General features: G+C 39.0%; 1 protein-coding gene across 1 annotated transcript in view; it reads left to right on the top strand.

The window, feature by feature from the left end:
• The window catches only part of ADGRV1 (adhesion G protein-coupled receptor V1), a 535,827-nt gene that overhangs the window by 237,740 nt on the left and 281,691 nt on the right, over window positions 1–16,396 (top strand). The window contains exon 83 of the mRNA XM_052643554.1: window positions 3,586–3,686. Within this exon, the coding sequence (XP_052499514.1) occupies window positions 3,586–3,686 (101 nt within the window). The remainder of the gene's footprint in view (window positions 1–3,585; window positions 3,687–16,396) is intronic.

Genomic DNA, 16,396 nt, shown 5'->3' on the forward strand with positions numbered 1-16,396 from the left:
CGTGGCCCTGTGAGGCTATTGTACTGAACTTCACATGTTACCCGAAGGCTGGTCTCCTGGTAACCTCATCCCTCTGGGGTAAATTCCTCCTTCTAATACACAGAACTTGTGTACTGTCAAATGTTGCCTATGGACTTTTGTTCAACCTAGTAGACTTTTCCAGACTGACAGTTTTGTTTTCCTGTCCTTAGCTTATTAGTAGTTGTAATCCAGGGGCGTTGTGTGGAAGGGAGGGTTGAAGGAATTTGGGAATTAGTAGAGATGAGCAACAGGCAGCTAGCATTCGGTGGAGGAATGGAAAAAACCTAAGGTAACAGGTGAGTATCTGATTTAATAATCTAGCGTCATTTGGGTTTTCTTATGTTTATCTATAGAGGTGGCGTTAGTGATAAAGAACCTGCTTGCCAGTGCAGGAGACATGGGTTTGATCTTTGAGTCAGAAAGATGCCCTGGAGGTGGGCATGGCAGCCCACTCTGGCATTCTTGCCTGGAGAATCCCCTGGACAGAGGAGCCTGGCGGGCTACAGTCTATAGGGTCACAAAGAATCAGATACAACTGAAGTGATTGAGCACCTACGCATGGAGGAGACAGAGATACATAATAAAACAATATAAAATTTATAAATATTTTAAAGGAATTTTCATTTTCATGGGAAAAATGTAATATTTGACTTCTGGAGGATAAACTAGTTATTTTGAAAGTATATCTCATTTTTAAGGGATACCAAACAAGAGTTGTTTGCTAGATATGAATGGTCATACATAAACATTACACGTTTATGCACATACAGACATTCAAATATTGTATAGATAGATAACAAGCTCTTTGGTCGTCTTTGGTACTAACAAAAGAATCTAGCCGTTCTTTAGAGTTTTTCTTATCTAAATCAAAGATTATCAATGTTATTATTTTGTTAAGGGTAATTTATCTTCCCTCTTACTGTCTAATCATATAGAAAAGTCATTTGTGTTAGTAAACTGATAAATTTTTTTTCCAATGAGGTCTGTAACCTACATAGTGCTAGGGAAAAAAAGTAAATGAAGATTATTCAATTAGTTACATGTTTGTTTTTCTGCCTAGTTGCCATGCAATCAATCTCTAAGAAACTATTTAGAGTTTACCTTGAGATAATACCTGGAATTGTTCTGCTTTACTTTTTAGAATTCCTTTTAGAATTATAACTTTTGTACTATGTGATTTATATATTAAGGAAATTTAAACCAAAAAAATAATTGTTAGTTTAAAAAAATCTGGCTTGTAAATTTAAATTTTGTATGCTAAATATAGTTCTTCAATATCAGATGAGAAAATAAAAGATAAATACTTAGTCTTTAGGAACTCAGTAACCAAAGTATTTATTTCTTTACATCTAAGGTATTCAGTAACCCTCCCAAGGTCAGCTGAGGCCAGGCTGCCTGAGGCTTTTTTCGCTGTGTCCTTTTTTCCTAAATAAAACAAGCACTTAAATAACATCATACATTATAGTTACAAGCTATCAGAGTCCAGCCCATTTTCCTGCCCCTGGCTTTGAGTCCTGGACTGCCACCAGGCATCATGCTAGCATTTTTAATTACAGCTTCGTAGACTTAATTAAATATTCTTGATCTGGTCAAGTTTAAGTGTACTAAATTTATATCACGAAATGGGAGTATAATGGAGAATTACCAACTTAGGGGGAAAGGCTGTAAATAAGCTTTTTTGGGGAACTAGAAAAAACAGTTGATTCAGGAGTATTTTTCCTTTGCCCAACACAAATCCCCTTGCCTCATATTGTTACCATCCACCATGGTAAGCTCACGGAAAAGCACATATTTGTCATCATGTGGCCTACAATGAAACTTGCAAGGCCCTGCTTTTTAGTCAGTGTATTACACACAGAGACATACACACACACTCAGTCTCTCTCTCTCTCACACTCAACTTGAACTTTGAGTTTAAGGTGGCTCTGATCATCATAGAAATGCAAAGTGTATATTGGTGAGTTTGGAACAACAGCTTCAATAGTTGATAAGCTGCCTAAGCAAAGATGCAGTTTCTGGGTATACTGTATACCTTTGTGGGTGGATTTGGGAGGCACCCTCAGGACCTGCACACCTGTCCCAGAATGCCTCATGGCAACCTTCCAAAAAAATGGATTACTGCGGATCTCTTGGCCAAATTTCTAGGCCGAAAGCCTTGACTAATGCAGAGCCTCACTTCCTGTGTGAAACTTTGTCTACCTTTTGCAAACCTAAACATACTGAGAGCTTTTCCCGAAAGGACTTCTGAGAGGCATTTCTGTGCTGACGAGTAGTCACAGACCCCACGTGGGCATTTTGCAGTTGCCCAGTCAGCTTATGCCAACATGTGGGTATGTTCCATCGCTTCAGAAAAGATAATGAGGAAACAAAATAAATGCAGCTTCTCCTGTTTGCCAGGGGGGCGTTGATGAATGAGATAATGCATGGAAAACACAGGGCAAAGCAACATACACAAGCTGGTTGTTATGTGTCAATACTTCTAGACAGAATAACCCTGCAGAGGGTGAGAGTGGAGTAAAAGGCCTAAGTGATAAGGCAAATGCATTGCTTTATGCAGCACACTTAAATTTTTAAAAGTCAGGAAATCTTTTAAATTATATATACATTCTGCATTTAAAACCTAATACTAGGGACTTCCCTGGCAGTCCAGTGGTATAGACTTCTCCTTCCAATGCCGGCAGGTGTTGGTTCAGTCCCTAGTTGGGGAGCTAAGATCCTGTATCTGTGGCCAAAAACCCAAAACATAAGCAATATTGTAACAAATTCAATAAAGACTTTAAAAATGGTCTGCATACAAAATCTTGAACTAATATTAAAATAAACTTATACAAATTGCAAGATAAAAAAATTACGGGTTAGTTCTGAGATTCTGATCATTCCCTTGAAGTAGTGTAGGTAGGTGAGTTCAAGTAGATTCAAAGAAAATAATAATGTTTTCAACACCACTTAGAAACGTAGATGTTTAGGTTAAAAACCATCTTGGTGGGAAAGAACACATTTTGTTCCTGGTTTTGGCACCCAGGAGTGTAAGGTTGCTTTTAAAATTCATAATCACCACTTTTGTAATTGCGTAAATATTCTTAGTAGATAAAAGGGGTAATTACCAAACCTGAGTTTTGGTAGCATCAATCCCAATTTTATGCCTGAAAAATTGACCTATTCACCTCCACAAATACATCTATTTAGCCAAGGCACCCATTCTTAGAAAATTTAGATTGAAATTTGATTCTTTTCTTAAGCAGTAATACTTGCCTGATGTATTACCAGAAGTTTTATGAAATTATTAATCAGCTTAATTTGTGCTTTCTTTTTAGTAGGGAAGTAAACAAGTAGATATTTGAAATGTAAAGTTCCCCTTTGGGCTTAATTGAGAAGTGTGAGGATTTTATATGTCTGGTCAAGTGGAGTGGGTTGAAATGGAAACATGAACGTCCCCAGAAATATTGTGCTACGCGACTTTGTACTGTAAGCACAAAGATACTGTGCTTACCCTCTGAAGATTTAACCATGCTCCTGTTTGTTCATGGATTGTAAAACCACACACGGGCTCTTTTGTTCCTGCAGGTCTCTGCCTGGCTGTTCTTTCCCATATCTTCTGTGCCAGGTATTCCATGTTTGCGGCTAAACTTCTGACTCACATGCTGGCAGCCAGCTTAGGTACACAGGTAGGAGAGCGTGGGATTTCCCACCTTCATGCAATGTTCGTTTCTTCTTCTGTGATCCTTGAGCTGAGTGTATAAGTAAAATTTAATCTCACCCTAGTTGAAATAAGCTTGCTTAGTTTTGTAGTGGAGAAGGATGAGAAAGGAGACCGTAAGAACAAAGGAGAGTATCAGGTCTAAGCAGTGTAACATTTTTGAGCTCCGTTATCCCTTCTATAGATCATTGCCTTAATATCACCACTCACAAAGAAAATAGCTGCTGCTTATTAAGAAGCATCATGTTGCAATTTATACATGTAAATATATTGTAAATGTATATATAATGTTTATATTAAAATTAGTCCATGGGGTCGCTGAGGGTTGGACACGACTGAGCGACTTCACTTTCACTTTTCACTTTCATGCATTGGAGAAGGAAATGGCAACCCACTCCAGTGTTCTTGCCTGGAGAATCCCAGGGACTGGGGAGCCTGGTGGGTTACTGTCTATGGGGTCGCACAGAGTCGGACACGACTGAAGCGACTTAGCAGCAGCAGCAGCACATTTTAGTTTAATCTGAATAAAATATGCTGTGTTACTGATCCTTTATATGGAGGGCATTAAAATGATAGACATTTTAAGACATCTGGATAATATATTTTGCTTCATTTAGTGTTATAGAATACAATTTGGTAGAAGTGTCTTTTTTGAAAAGCTGTCTATGGCAGAAGAAATAACATGGAAAACACTGAGTCATTCATTAGCATGCATTTTAAACTGTATAGTTTTTAAAGCCCAGAAGGCAGATTGAGATGAAATTAAATGCCTTTTCTGTCCATAAGGTACTCACAGTCTAAAACAGTAGATGTGTGCACAGATAACTCTGATGCAGTGTGGTAAGTGTAAACACTGACTGTGTGTGAAGATACGTGAGGACTTAAATTTTTCTGTGAAGGTTAAGAAAGTCTTCCTAGAGGAGGTGATATTTGGGCTGAGCTCAAATGAAAAGTTCCCGCAGCTTCTTGATTAGCAGTGAGATGGGCATAGACGTAAGTATAAGTAAACAGGAAAAAGCATGATCACTTCTACTTGAAATCTGTAATTACAGTTCTAGATTGTAAGGATACACTACATAGTGTTATTATTGAGAGAACTTGGTAATACTATTTTATAAAATTTCCTCTTTTTTGGATGGTGGGTGCACTTCTAGAGTGCAGAAAATGCTGTTTCCTGATTCTTTGCTGGTGTATGCATGATTCGATTTATGTAAATTTATTGTGCTTAGATTTTGCATGCATTTTAAAATGCTAATGGCATTCTATTGAATTCCAGGCAGAACTTTTGAAAATATTATTAGAGGAGGGGCTGAAACATAAAATGGAAAATTATTTGGAACACTGTCCTTCTCTTGCCTATTTTGCTCCCAGGAGTGAAAATGACATGAGTAAATTTCATAACTCTCTTTTTTAGGGGACAATTAACTGCTGAATTCTAAGTAGAAGATCCCAGATTGTGCTTTTAAAGTACCTATGAACTATGAAAGGTAACAGCTGTTACCAAAGAGGGGCTTACATTGAGTTTGACAAGGCTATTTATATTGCCTTGGTAACTATCTTAGCTGTCTGATCTTGCCTTTGCTTCTTGTATTTAAGATCTTAGAAAACCCGCCTTCCATAATTAGCGTTTACTTGGCTGTATTCACCACCCACTCTGGTGATTTTTTGGCAGCAAAGTTTGTACAAGTCTTAATTATAGAACCATAGAATTACAGACAACTCTTCAGTGTCCTAGCAGACAAATTTGCTCATGTCTAGGGATGTGAAAAAGAAGACTCAGGATTTATATCTTGGGATGTTGCCTTCTGATTCACATTGCGCTTAACATTAATTTTGGAGAAAGTGGTTAGTCAAATCCCTGTTTTTCACTATATTTTTAGAAGAGATAAAACAGTGTGACATGAACACCCTGCACTGTTTGACTTGTGACATGGAATAACTAAAAAATGATGTCCGTAGTTTATTTTTGGCAGGAGGATTGTTGATAGGTTTTTGATAGAAAGTTCTCTTTCCTCAGAATGTCTTACCCATCTACTTTGATTTTTAAATACACTCTCTAAAATAAAGAGAATAATTTTCTCCCTTAAAACCTTTTAGCTAAGCCTTTGAAAATTTCTTAGATTCTCCAAAAATAGAAATGGAACTGACTGTAGGAACTTGGTCCTGCCTTTTCTTTTATGGATTTTAAAATCATGTTTATATCTGTAGTTACAGAATCTTGCCAGTTGTGGGGCGGGTGGCGGGGCGGGGGGGCGTCCAGGTCCTTTCTTAGATCTCTCTTTTGAATCTTCTATCAACTCAAGGTTCATATTCTTGTAGAGAAGTCTTAAAAAAAATACAGTTTGACCTGTGGTTCTTTGGCTAAAAGAATAAAATTTCTCTAGATGACCTCAAGAGTTTGAGTTGTGAATCTTTTGCAGGCAGGTCTGCCAAGACCGTTTGGTTTTAAAGTCTTTATTTCCGGCCTAAGTTGAATGATTTTGTGGGAAAGGGCAGAATGGAAATGTAATGGCCTCTGACTTCCTCTTAGGACCGTGTGTCAGTGAGGGAGGCAGTCAGCAGGAGGAGAATGTGGTAGTCTGTCTCTGCTTCTAGAAATACATATTATATCTAATATTCTTGCTTTACAAGGCAAAAGATTCTGCTTTAATCTGGAATTTATGCCATTCAAGCATCTTTGAGAACCACTGACTATAAACTACCAGCAGGTGGCAGTAGACGATTTTTCTTTTCCCCCCAAAACTGGTTTTTGGTCTCTAGCAAAGATGGAGTTTGAATCTGACTGCCAGCGTAGGAGATTCAGGAGATGTGGGTTTGATCCCTGGGTCTGGAAGATCTCCTTGGAGTAGGAAATGGCAACCCAGTCCCGTATTCTTGACTAGAAAATTCCATGGACAGAGGAGCCTGGTGGGTTACCTACAGTCCGTGGGGTCACAAGGAGTCGGATGTGACCGAGCTACCTAACTGAACTGAAAGACGAAGTTCAGTAGAAAGCTTGAGATTTTTTTTCTCAGCACTTCTTTCACTGGGCTAAAGAGTATTCTACTGCAGCTTAGAAAGTAGGCATTTGTGATTTTCTGCCTCTCCTCTTTTATCTCCTTTGTTCAGAATTGAACTAACTAATGAGTCTGAAAGGTACTGTGAGAAAGCTTATGCATTACTAACTTGGGCTTCCCTGGTGGCTCAGATGGTAAAGAATCTGCCTGCAGTGCAGGAGACTCGGGTTCGATCCCTGGGTCAGGAGGATCCCCTGGAGAAGGTCTGGGCAACCCACTCCAGTATCCTTGCCTGGAGAATCCCATGGACAGAGGAGCCTGACAGGCTACAGTCCATGGGGTCACAAAGAGTCGGACACGACTGAGCAACCAGTACTTTCTTCTTTACTTACTTTTCAGCTTGTACTATATCTTTCTATCACTTATCATTTATAGAAAGTATATATCATTCAGGGGCATAACATTATTTTCGTTATATTTATGTTGTTATAAGCTTTAGGAAGTGTGTTGGTACAGAAAACTCTGTTTATTGAAGTGTCACGGAAGTTTTGAGATCCAATCTGTGTTTTCATTATTGTTTGCTTTTAAAGGATGTGTTTTTCCTTCCATGCCAAGTTAATATTTCTCGTTCATCTGAAAGAATGACAAGAAATTGTGAGACCGTTATCTTCAAGCTTGAAGGAGAAGAGAGCAAACACATTTTCATGGCATTGGGTGCTATTTCTCGGAAAAACATCTAATTATATCTTTGAAATTTTTATCTTAGAATCACATTGCCAACCCATGTGTGCCCTGATAAGGCTGGTAAACAGCTAGGACAAAGGACAAGTTTGCAGTTCAGGGTTCTCAGTTCTGGGGGTTCTGTCAGGAAAAGCAATTCTCCAAATCTAAAAAAAGAACAGAAGTTTCCTCATAGAAAACATGACGATAAGATAGAACTGCATTTGCTGTGATTAATAAACTTAACTAGGGCAAAATGTTTGAGCTTTTTTTTTTTGTCCCCTAATTTTTTGTTTTTGTTTGCTTGCATGGCCTAAGCAGGGGGTTTTCCCAAGTGGCGTGGTGGTAAAGAATCCGCCTGCCAATGCATGAGACGTGGATTCGATCCTTGGATCAGGAAGATCCTCTGGAGTAGGAAATGGCAACCCAGTTCAATATTCTTGCCTGGAAAATTCCATGGACGGAGGAACCTGTCAGGCTACAGTCCAGAGAGTCGCAAAGAATTGGACACGACTGAGCATGCACGCGCGCGCGTGCGTACACACACACACACACACACACACACACACACACGGCTTAAGCACATTTTTCTGAAGCTGCAAAGCAAATTAGTCTAGAAACAAATGTGTATAAAAATACTCTCTGAATTCAGATGATGCCAAATATCTGAGAATTTGATCTGAATTATTGGTAGCCGCTTGATGTCTAGGCGTTTTAGCTTGCATAGGCCTTCTCCTTAAGAAGGGACTAGGAAATCACCTTAAAATTCGGACTGTCCTCTGGAATTTAGCAAAAGTGATGTGTACAGTTTTCTCATTCCTTCTGTAATGTTTTGAGAGGTCATGTTGCCATGTCATTTTGTTTCCTGGGTGGGATTGTGCTCAGATCTTCCTGCCAGTAAATTCTGCTTTAAACTGCAGTTTATTTTATTTTAGCTGTGAGTATCTGCATCTTTGAGTCTCAGGATCATTGGCTGTACATGACAGAAGCCAGAAGCCCGCTGTGACCTCTTCAATACTGGTTCCTTGTGGCTACTCCAGGGTCTGGTTTCTCTCCTGGCAGCTTGCATTGCTGTGTTGAGACTGTCAGCTCAAGAAGGTCATTGTGTGTGTAGGATCTGGAAACATGTATCTGATAGGCATGTTTTTGTGGATTGAAGCAGGTCAGATGGCAGTTGTAAAATGTTCATTACTAAGAACAGATTTTTCATTAGTTGGAAGTTTTGGTCAATAGCTTGTTAAGCAGAGTATCCTTTGTTATTTTTGCTTTTGTTATTTAAGAAAAAGAAATTTAAAAATTTAAGTACAAGAATCAAAATTGAACCTTGCTTGAGTCTGGGAACTTGAGAAGCACAAATGTTACTATTCAGTATAACATTTATGATCTTATATTAGTGCAGATGTAAATGGATTAGGTAAGTGTTTCCTGAAGTTTGATGTAGGCATCTTGTTAAAATTCAGATACTAAATCATTAAGTGTGAGTAGGTTTCTGATTTCTGTTTATTGAGGGATTAGGCTAGCTCTATCAGTGAAGAATCTGCCTGCAATGCTGGAGACCGAGGTTATATCCCTGAGTCAGGAAGACCCCCTGGAGAAAGGAGTGGCAACTCACACTCCAGTATTCTTCCCTGGAGAGTCTCAGGGACAGAGGAGCCTGGCGGGCTACAGTCCATAGGGTTGGAAAGAGTTGAGCGTGAATTAGTGTGTCCAACTAACACTTTCATTATTTCATTTCCGGTTGTTGCTGCTGCTACTGCTGTATTGCTGTTATTGTTATTATTATTACTTAACCCATAGTATTAACCTGTTTTATTTACTATAAAATTATTTGTTGAAGAAATTCCACTAATTAAATGTTTACTATCATTTAAAGTGTCATTGCCTTGAAAACATTTACAAATATTAATGTTTCCTCCCTGAGGAAGAAACTTCTGCTTCTGTTTCCTTCTGGTTTTCTTTTCTTCCCCTCTGGGTTACTAAGGGGATTCCCTGGTAGCTCAGTTGGTAAAGAAGCTGCCTGCAGTGCAGGAGACCCCCAGTTCTATTCCTGGGTCGGGAAGATCCACTGGATAAAGGATAGGCTACCCCCTCCAGTATTTCTTGGGCTTCCCTTGTGGTTCAGCTGGTAAGGAATCCGGCTGCAATGTGGGAGACCTGGGTTCCATCTCTGGGTTGGGAAGATCCCCTGGAGGGTTACTAAGATCCTCAGACAAAAGAACTCATGTAGGCCTGAGAGTGTAGACCAGACTTTTATTTTGGTCTTTCTCATAGCATTTCACATTTCCAGAACTTCTCAGGGTTGTTTTTGGACATAAACCGCCAGAAGGAAAGTATAACCAGCCCCATCCCCCATTTCTTTCCTCTGTAGAGCTTGTAAGCACCCCTACTTCAATAGTATTGAGTATGTAGGGGTTTTATTTTTGTACAAAAAATTTTCAGGTATTTAACTGTATCTTTCCTTTATGTAGACATTGACTTGGTGAACATGAATAAAGAGCATTCTACACACAGCCATGAATATACATTTGAGTTCAACTTATTGAACTATTCACTTCTAGTTTAGGTATGCTCATTAATGTGGCCAAAATATCACCACATTCATGATTATGAATACCCATTCAGCCATACAGTGGTGAAATTAAAACAAAAATTTGAACATCCCCCATTAGAATCATCAATCATCTGTGAACTCACCTGCTTCCACCTCATCCACGCTATGACAGTGTTGAAATTGTGCAGCGGGAAATACCAGGCGAGATATATACACGTGAAGCGTGTAAATAACAGTCTGAAAGTGAACCTTATGGTAAGAACCAAGCTGTATGTTAGCTGTGGGTGGGGGCCTCAGCTTGAAAAGTCTCCATGGAGCGAGTAGAATCAGACTCAGTTGTTTAAAAGATGGATGAGATTTGAAGAAATAAGATGTGGCACACTCTAGGCAGGGAAAGACCAGGAATAAAGACCCAAAGGCTATAGTGACCCTGGGAGTCCCATTAGGAAAGGCCTGCTGGAAAGGCCAGCAACAGGTAAGGTAGTTGTGTATTATTTAAGAACTAATGGGAGACACCGATGGAGTAGTCCAAAAGGGCACAACATTAAAGGATTAATCTGGCAATTAGAGATTAACTTGAAAATGGATTAAGGCAGGAGAAAATAGAATTCAGGAGATCAGTTTTGAGAGGCGAGTTGGGCAGTTTTGCCATCATCTGGTTATCATGCATCATGAGGTTGGACAGTGGCAATGGCAATGAAAACTCAAAGGAAAGAACTGAACGAACACACACACTCTGTTTTGGACTTCTCTGGCGGTCCAGGGGTTAAGACTCCGCACTCCCAAAGCGGAGGATTCTCTATGCTGCTGTTGCTGGCAAAACAACCCCCAAAAAACACTAAGAAAAACTTGTTTGCTCTGTGAAAGTGTTACTGTTTCAGTGTTGTATTTAAATCAGTACAAAAGTCACATTGTAAATTTTATCTTATTTAATGTATCAATAAAGATTCTATAGCACCTACTGAGCATTAAATGAGGTTGATACTAGTACTCTTCCTATTTTACAACTGAGGAAACTGAGGCACGAAGAATTTTAAGTTACTTGTTCTAGGTCTTGTAGTAATACGTGAAAGAACTGGAAATGGAACGCAAGCAGCCTTTAATCCTGGGCTTCCCAAGTGGCTCAGTGGTAAAATAATTCACCTGGCAATGCAGGAGACATAAGAGATGTGGGTTCGATCCCTGGGTCAAAAAGATCTCCTGGAGAAGGAACCAGCTACCCACTCCAGTATTCTTGCCTGGAAACTTCCATGGACAGAGGAGCCTGATGGGCTATAGTCCATGGGATCACAAAGAGTTGGACAAGACAGCAGGCATGTGGCCTTTAACCATTATGTACACTGCCTCATAAGTCATGAATTAATGGGATTCACTGCAGATGGTGATTCCAGCCATGAAATTAAAAGACGCTTACTCCTTGGAAGAACAGTTATGACCAACCTAGACAGCATATTCAAAAGCAGAGACATGACTTTGCCAACAAAGGTCCGTCTAGTCAAGGCTATGGTTTCCAGTCGTCATGTATGGATGTGAGAGTTGGACTGTGAAGAAAGCTGAGTGCTGAAGAATTGATGCTTTTGAACTGTGGTGTTGGAGAAGACTCTTGAGAGTCCCTTGGGCTGCAAGGAGATCCAACCAGTCCATTCTAAAGGAGATCAGTCCTGGGATTTCTTTGGAAGGAATGATGCTAAAGCTGAAACTCCAGTACTTTGGCCACCTCATGCGAAGAGTTGAGTCATTGGAAAAGACTCTGAGGCTGGGAGGGATTGAGGGCAGGAGGAGAAGGGGGCGACAGAGGATGAGATGGCTGGATGGCATCACAGACTCGATGGACGTGAGTCTGAGTGAACTCTGGGTGTTGGTGATGGACAGGGAGGCCTGGTATGCTGCAGTTCATGGGGTTGCAAAGAGTTGGACATGACCGTGCGACTGAACTGAAGTGAACTGAACTGTATCATCAAAAAGGTAGAGAGCCTTTTCTGTTAAGTCATTTGACTTAAATAGAAAAGACTGAAAGTTTTAATAGATGGAGAGGGATACATGTAGTTTGGGACATTAGGAGTTTGGCGTTCCTGTAGCACATTTAGGCTAGTGACTTAAATGTTAGCTATGTAGACAAATGTTAACACTATAAAGTAGTTCTTTGGTACAGGTTGAAGAGAGAACCTGATTCCAGAATACACATAACTGATGTCCCAGGGACTTGCCTTTAAGGCACTGAACTGTGCAAAAAGAGATTTACGTGCTTTGCTTTATTCATTCCTTGTAACAGCCAGATGAGGTGGGCACTTTGTTCATCGCTATTTTACAAATGGAAAGAATGGGCCTAAGAGAAAATCAGTCACCTGTCACAACCTTCAGAGCTAGAACGTGGCAGCTGGAACAGTTCAAACTCAAGTCCATCTGCCGCCAAAACATCTGTGTTTAAGACCTTGTGCCCTGTGGAATGAGAAGGGTCATCAGAAGCAGCTAACTAAAAGCACAGTTAAAATTTCTGAGGCCAGAGAAGAAAAAAGGTTTCAAATGGGAGGATTTAGGATTGGTGGGAGATTAGTCCTCCAGTTTGGCAAGAGCGGGATCACTGGAAACCTTGGTGAGAGATGATGAATAATAAGACATACAAGGCTGGGGAGTTCAGTAGGATGGAAGGAAATAGAAGTGCTGTTTCAGGGACACCTGAGGGAAGTGTGGCCATGAAAGAAGGGGGCTGTTGGGGCAAAGAAAGCGAACAGCTCTGTTCCCTCTGATATAAAAAGCTTGCATCTTTTTAAGGGGAGGGTTTCCTTCTCTCCCATCTGACCGCCATGGGGCCCATTGGTATATTTCTTTTCATGAGATAGAACTTTCTATAGCAGTTTGATGGGACGTGATAGGAATTAGTAAATTTCTCTCTGGTCCATGTTTTTATTTATGCTTTTTGATTACTTTGAAATTTTTTACCCCTAAGGCAAGTTGACTCTCTCCTCTGCTGCCTAACCTCCTAATCACGTTATATCTAGGAGAAAATGAAAGTCTAATTTGAGCTCCCCGCCCCCATTTCTTGAATCCAAATTTTTTTGATGACCTTATATTTTTAGCATTATTATTATTGAATTTTGTGTGAACTTGTAATCCGTCATGAAGAAAATTCATAACTAGTGATTATCAAATAATTTGATAATCCCGTCTATCAATACAAATGAAAATATTAATATTATGCTTTTCATAGGTATGTGCTTTGAGGGATTAAGTTGATACCAGTATTTAAAATGGAAGAAAACTTGAATATTGATCAAAGTATTGAATTGCAGAAGAAATAGTATATTTTTTATTTGCTTTCTAAGAACACATTTTCCTTATATATCACATTTTTTTTCTTAAAAATCTTTTAATAATAAAATCTAGCTCCCTTTTTTTTTAGCAAGCCTTCAAAATTCAGCTCAATTGTAGACTCACTCAATTGAAAATCAGTGGATGCTAAAGATACAAAAATAGTATCCTGGTCACACTACTGGGAAATTCAAACTTTCCCAAGTGCTGAAGCTGCAAAGCTGCAGAAAGAGTGAGTAATATTCTGAATGAGGCTACAGTGACATTATCATGTTTGCAGCATGGCTTCTGTTACTAGGAAAAATTGTGAAGTAAATCCAGACTTTACCAGAAAATACCGGTTTGGAATCTTATATTACAGCCTCAAAAACATAAACTATCCTTGACTTTTACAAGACTTCATTTGATTTCCCAAAGTAGGGAAAAATCAGAGTCTGATCAAATGTTTTTATGAATGTTTAATGATAGCTCTAAAGAACTTTAACAAAAATGGAGTGTAGGAGGAAGAGTCCCATTTTTGGAATTGAAGGGACAAATGGGGTAATATCCCAGTGCTGCAATTGAAAAATCTTTGGAAAAATAATAAGAATATATGCCTTGCAGAGTTGTTAAGAAGATAATCGGTCACGTTCAAAAAGCCTGAAGCACAGGCCTGGGGGACAAGCAAGGGGCAAAGTCTGAGCGTAAGGTAGTCCCTGCTATCACACACTACAGAGTCCCACTGGGTTCTTCTCTGAGTCCAGTGCTTCCTAATGCCCGTAGGAGAACTGAGCCTGCTTTTCTCTGCTGGAGGTTTTCTTAAATCAATAGCAGGGGCAGGGACCATTTTTTCAGCCCCACCCTTTTTATGTAATCAGCTCTATCATGCCTGTTACCACACCTCTCACGGTATTATCCCAAAAAGGCTTTTATGCTAGTGTGCAATATCTCTAGACACTGTATTAATTGTGTTTTGTTTTATTTTTCCAATGTGATTTTTTTGTCTCCTAATCTTAAGTATTTTCTAGGTGCTTGTGTCTTTATTGCTTGTATTGAATTGTTAGAACCTTAGGAACTATAGAGAGACAGATGGACGGATGGATGGATAGATGAATAGATAGATACCTGTTTGAGAAAAAAAAAAAAAACTGTGTATCTGTATTTATGGTTTCACCTTGTGGATGTGCATTTGAAATTTGGAATAAGGATTTATAAAAAATTTTCTTGAAGTATAGTTGATTTGCAGTTTCTGCTATACAGCATAATAGCTTGGTTATACATATATATTCTTTTTCATATTCTTTTCCCTTATGGTTTATCACAGGATGTGGACCATTGTTTGTTGTGCTATACAGTAGGATCTTGTTATTTATTCTTCCTGTATATACTAATTTGCATCTGCTAATCACAAACACCTAATCCTTCCCTCCCCCAGCCCCACTTCCGCTTGGCATCAACATGTCTGTTCTGTGTCTCTGAGGCTATTTCTGTATCATAACTATGTTCATTTGTATTGTAGATTCTGCATGTAAGTGATATCACATGGTATTTGTCCTTCTCTTCTAGACTTACTTTGCTTAGTATGATAGTCTCTATATCCATCCATGGTGCTGCAAATCTGCAAATGTCATTACTTCATTCTTTTTTATGGCTGAGTAATATTCCATTGTGTTTTATATATATATATATATATATATATATATATATATATATACACACACACACACACACACACACACACCATATCTTCTTTACCCATTCATCTCTCAGTCGAGGACCATAGGGTGCATGTATCTTTTCCAGTTGAAGTTTTATCTGGGTATATCCAGCAATAAGATTGCTTGGTCATATGGCAACTCTATTTTTTAGTTTTAGGCTTTTGTGGAACCTCTATACTGTCTAATGGCTATACCAGTTTACATTCCCATCAACAGTTAAGAGGATTCCCTTTTCTTCACACCTTCTCCAAGATATCTTATTTGTAGACTTTCAAATGATGGCCCTCTTGACTGGGGTGAGGTGGCACTATTGGTAGTTTTGATTTGTGTTTTCTAGTGATTAACAATGATGAGCATCTTTTCCTGTACCTCTTGCCATCTGTATGTCTTTGGAGAAATGTCTTCAGATCTTCTGCCCATTTTTCAGTTGGGTTGTTTTTTTTTTTGATATTGAGTTGTGTAATCTGTTTGTATATTTTGGAAATTAAGCCCTTCTCAGTTACATCATTTGCACATATTTTCATGTCTGTAAGTTGTTTTTTTTTTTTACTTTTATGGTTTCCTTTGCTATACAGAAGCTTGTAAGTTTGATTAGTTCCCATTTGCTTATTTTTGTTATTTCTTATTTTGCTCATTTTGCTTATTTCTATTGGGGATAGGCATATTTTTTTAAACACAGAAACACTATTTAATGAAATAGTACTGCTAAGGACTACCATAAGCACTTAATCTACGTGGGTCCATGCAGTCCTTAAAACACTCTGTGGAACCAGCAGTATTATTATGATTGCCTCCGCATTGCACGTGAGAAATCTGAGACCCCAAACAGTCACATTACTTGTCCTAGCTCCATGGCCCCATCTCTATCTGCAAAGGACACCTCAGGACCCATCAACGGTGCTTTTCCCTCCTCTTTCATGGCACATAGTGTGTTCCCCTGCAGACATGAAAAAAAAAAAAAGAATAGCCTTGTTGAAATAGAATTCACATGCCATACATTTCACCCATTGAAAGTGTATAATTCAGTGGCTTTCAGTATATTCACAGAATTGTGCACCCGCTTCCACAGTTTTATTTTTGTAGTTTTTATTGAGGTATAGTTAACATTTGCTCCTGTACTGATCATGTTCATAGGTGTCTCTTTAATCTTTATAGCTTCTCGACATCTTGCTTCCTTTTGTGGATCTTTTCAATGAGTGGACCTCACAAAATTGGTTTCTGCATTTCCATGCACATCTGTAAGTCCCAGGAAGGTGTACCTGAGTTTCAGATGCTTGCTCTGCCAGCAGTGTCTTACATGTAATTGTCTATCTGCCTAATTGAGCTTTAAGTTTCTGAGCAAAGAGATTATTCTTTTTTTAACATCATATACTATTGCCAAAAGGTAAATAAGAGAGCCAGCAGT

The sequence above is a fragment of the Budorcas taxicolor genome, chromosome 7 (genome assembly GCF_023091745.1).
Source record: "Budorcas taxicolor isolate Tak-1 chromosome 7, Takin1.1, whole genome shotgun sequence".
Taxonomy (NCBI): Eukaryota; Metazoa; Chordata; class Mammalia; order Artiodactyla; family Bovidae; genus Budorcas; species Budorcas taxicolor.